Source organism: Miscanthus floridulus, chromosome 2 (genome assembly GCF_019320115.1).
Source record: "Miscanthus floridulus cultivar M001 chromosome 2, ASM1932011v1, whole genome shotgun sequence".
NCBI lineage: Eukaryota > Viridiplantae > Streptophyta > Magnoliopsida > Poales > Poaceae > Miscanthus > Miscanthus floridulus.
In genome coordinates this window covers 94,279,849-94,283,992 of record NC_089581.1, presented here as the reverse complement: position 1 = coordinate 94,283,992, position 4,144 = coordinate 94,279,849, and the positions used below count along the sequence as shown (strand labels likewise).

Below are 4,144 nucleotides of genomic sequence, written 5' to 3'. Positions count from 1 at the left end.
TACATTTGTTTTCATATTTCTGTCCGGATTCGGATTCGAATACGGATAGTGTCAACTATGTCGGATAGGATACGATTGGATATCGACATCATAAATATGTGATTTGAGTATTCGGATATGGATACGGTATCGGATGTTGGATATCCAAACTTGAATACGGATAGATCTCAACCCCTCTAAACGAATTTGGTTTTGAATACGGTCGAAAAATATTCGTAACGTTTTCATCACTACTCATCACTCTGCCTCACTCACGTGATCCCTCCGCCCCTCTCCCCCCACCCACCCACGTCCGTGACCAATCCTCCCGCTCGTTTTTTCCCGAAACAAAATGAGCCCGCCTGACACCTCTCCTGCCCTCGCCCGCCTGTGACCCCACGTGACTCCTCGGCCTTTGCGTAACCCTAGCCGCCACCGGTTGACGCGAGGCCGCTGCAGGCGCGCCGCCTCCAGGCATCGGGAGGCCACGGCGGACGGGGCGCCGCCGGGTGACGCGAGGCCACGACGGGGCGCTCTCGACCGAGGACGACGTGCGCCGCATCCTAGGCTCCGTCGGTGCCGTGGTGGAGGACCGCCTCAACCTACTCTTCGCCCTCATGGAGGGCAAGGACATCACTAGGCTCATCGCCGCGGGCAGGGAGTAGCTCGCCTACACGTGCTCTGGAGCCGCTGCTACCATGGTCACCGCTCCTACCGCTGCTGCTACCGAGGCCGAGGAGGTGGCCAAGAAGGAGGAGGAAGAGGAGGACGTCGGCATCGTTCGCCGTCGCACCCACGCCGTTGCCGTCAGTGTTGCCCTCCCGTCGCAAGCCGCGGCCACCCTCGCCCGTCACACATGTGATCCAGGTGAGTCGGACCCAAATCTTCTCCCCGCCGCCCCTCTTGCCAGTCGCTGCTATTGCGCCTGCCGGAGGCCACAGCCTAGCCTCGATAGTGCACTCCGAGCGAGGCTCCGACGACCACATCCAAATCCCCCTCCCGCTGATAACCCTAGCAGTCAATTGAGCATCTGTTAACTTTGTACATACCAAAAAAATACCACACATCCTTAGTAGAGATAGTTTGACACCCAACACCTTCAATCACATTTTGTTCAGTAGTGGCAGCTTCTAAGTTCATGATCTTAGATGAATTCAGGTATTTCCTGCATAAATCAAAATTTCATTTGCTTCTGTGTATTGGATGTAGCTAGCTTATGACATTTTTCATCAATTTGTGTTTCGACAGCGGTGCCCCCACGAAGCAATTGGCTGCGCCACGACAGATTCATTACTTGCTGGGTGGCACAAGCTATGCGGCAATATTTCTTCCTCGCTGGAGGAGCTACATCCCTGATCTGGTCATCACCCAATGCCTTTTGTAAGAGTGCGAAAGCAAGAAGCCATTTTTCTATTGGTTAGTATAATTATCTGACCCTGACATTTGTATCTTCTAAATATAATGAAATGTGTGATCGATCTTAGTAATAATGATGATTGGCTACAGTCAATCAAGCAAATCAGTCTATTTAATTCTGATTTTTCTCGAAACACATGCAGTTTTGTGATGGGCACCGGAAAGACTCTTCTCAAGGTATGTCCATGGTTCTTGCTACTCCCAGATAAGGTTTTAAATCTGTCTTAGAGAACGAAAAGAAAAGAAAAGAGAAGAAAGATAGGGGTATATGGAAATTGTACTGTACCTCTATATTCATTGATTGGTGAGGAGAGTGATAAAAAATATTTGTTTAATATAACTTTAAATTCAAGGCAGATGGGAATCAGTAAAATATTATTGTTGATTACACTGACTTGCATTTCATTATAGAACAATAATAATAGAAACATTGAGTGTCATATCCAGTATTTCAGTTAGCACTATATTTTCCTTTTAGTGAAACAGCACATGATAGTGCTATTTTCATTGACTAAGGTAGGATTTTTTCTCAATTTTGCCATGTACATCCAAATCTATCCAATACCAACATTGCCTTCATCAATGGCGTCCTTGGGCAACAAGTTCAGACCTGTAAGACCCACTAGCCTACTCCCTTACTCTCTTAATGCTCTTTCTCATTCTCATTGTTCTAATTGTTGTGGAAACAGAAAACAGATACAGTAGTGGGTAGGCATGAAAAATCCCAAATAAAGTTATATCATCCATTCTTTGGCGAACTAAACCAAATTAAATTGAAGATCCTGGAGTGGGTAGGCATGAAAATTCTCTGTACAATTGCACCCTTTTTTGCTGCCTTAATTCCAGCACTAAATCCCATTTTTTTTTCTTTTCTGTTCAGGAAGGAAAAAAACTTGGCGCACGAGGACAATGACATACCAAGAGATTCAAATATTGAAATTATACTTTCTTTATTAGGATCAAGTGTCTACTATCAGCATTCAATATTTTATTTAAGATCATTTAATGGAGGTATCGGCTCTATGTTGAGGAGGCAGAATGGATCATATATGTGACAGATGTTGGTCAGCAGCAGCACTTTGACATTTTTTTCAGTGTAAGCGCAGAGTGGCACCAAGATGTTTTCCATTTACTGTTGTCTTTTTGCAGGCTGCAAGGATGGCTGGTTGGCTCCCAGATCCAAGTGAAAAGAGGTTTCCAAAAACAAGACAGGTTGGATTTGATCTTGTTCTTGGTTCATATGGCAAGCGGTTCTGAACCCACAGTATTGAGGTTGTTCGATTTGTAGAGCTACTTGATGAGGCTAAATCTCGGAGCACATGAGAACTACTATAATGGCTCACTGAAAATGATAAATTGGACTATTTTGGAACCTTATCTTTGTCCTTCAGGTGACTATGATCAGTTTTTGTTGTTCAGGCAAAATTGTGTTAGTGTTTGTAATTTGTGTTAGTGCTTCTGTTAGTAAATTAGCACATGTAAAGTAAGGCAGGATAGCACTTGTGTTAGTGTTGTCAGTGATTAGCTTGTTTATTTAACCATGCATCTCACTAGCTTGGTGGTTGTTGACATGATCATCCGCCGTAGGAATATCTGTATTTGATCTGCAGCTTGTGTTTGGTTTTAGCTGTTGTTCTTATTTGCTCCCTTTTACTGTCAACATTTGACCTAATTAGAGAGGCCTACTACCCACCAGCAGAACTATAACAGAGATATTTTTTATCAAATAGATTGTTCTGCAGTTTTTGTGGTCAGGTCTGGGTTACGTGACCCCAAGGGTAACTAAGTTTTAGTGGTGGTGCTCGTGTGATATTACTTGTGGGTTTGAGTTTGTAATCTTTGTAGTTGAGCGTCATGGTGCTGTATGCTTCTTATTGCCTATATAATGTGTAAAGATTAAGATGAGTTTTCTTGTGCCTGACTGAACTGAAATGATATGTTTCCTGGATCCTTCAATCAGCGAAGTCTAAATTTTTCGTAGGAATAAAAATGCGATGGTAATATTATTCAAGTAGACTAGGAATTTTTTTTCAGTATCTAAGGAACAATACGCAAAGGTGATTCATCTAAGCTAATGGCATGGTGGATTTTGTGCCTGTGTAAGTGTAGACTTTGACTATTCATGCTATGATGGAATCGAAGAGGGTGATGACAGCATTTGGAGCATCGTTGGTGGGAAAGTAAACAAGATGCTGTCATGAGCGTCGTGGTGATGGCAGAATTCTGTGTTGTGTTTCAGTTTTTTTTTGAGAGGATAATTTTAGTAAAATATGGCATGTAAAAAGCAACCTGAGAATTGCACTTGAGTCGGAAAAATAATTAGTAACAAACAACTACTTGTATCATATATCATGGATTAAATCAAAATGACCAAGGGCTACCCTAATTATGGAAATTTATGGACCCTGGTTGTTATTGGATATTTTTTTGTACACTCACTTTATTTGTCTTACCTTTTCTTAGAAGCATTTGGCATATCACCAAAGACATAGGCCCTGCGCTTTGCTGAAAAGTCACAGCTAAAAGTACTGTTCGCTGATTTATCGTGGGAGAAAAACACTGTCTATTCGCTGAAATAGTATGGCTCATAAGATAAGCGAACAGGGCTCTCTTGGTAGAAGAATCGATTTTGTTTTTGGTTACATCGTTGCAGAATTGCAAAGTTGTACATTCGACTTGCTGTTATGCTAATCTGAGCCAGTTCAACTTGCTGTTTGGTAATTATGGCAAAAACATTAGAATTTTGACT

General features: G+C 42.7%; 1 protein-coding gene across 6 annotated transcripts; it reads left to right on the top strand.

The window, feature by feature from the left end:
• The first annotated feature begins 347 nt into the window (after positions 1-347).
• On the top strand, positions 348-3,766 carry LOC136539205 (uncharacterized). Of its 6 annotated transcripts, none has more exons than XR_010779599.1 (6): positions 348-846; positions 1,228-1,395; positions 1,539-1,572; positions 1,916-2,007; positions 2,276-2,455; positions 2,545-3,766. XR_010779599.1 is itself a non-coding variant. In XM_066531138.1 (4 exons), the coding sequence occupies exons 1-3, from the start codon at positions 678-680 to the stop codon at positions 1,544-1,546; spliced, it is 345 nt and encodes a 114-aa protein (XP_066387235.1). In that variant the 5' UTR covers positions 348-677; the 3' UTR covers positions 1,547-1,572; positions 2,545-3,766. The 6 variants fall into 6 exon arrangements, 1 of the variants encoding a protein (XP_066387235.1); XR_010779597.1 differs by having other exon boundaries at positions 2,276-2,459; XR_010779598.1 differs by lacking the exon at positions 1,916-2,007 and having other exon boundaries at positions 2,276-2,459.
• Positions 3,767-4,144: the final 378 nt, after the last annotated feature.

Coding starts and splice junctions, on each gene's coding strand:
- LOC136539205 (XM_066531138.1), top strand. CDS start 678: ATGGTCACCGCTCCTACCGCTGCTGCTACCGAGGCCGAGGAGGTGGCC. Junction 847..1,227: donor CCGTCACACATGTGATCCAG/GTGAGTCGGACC, acceptor GTGTTTCGACAG/CGGTGCCCCCACGAAGCAAT.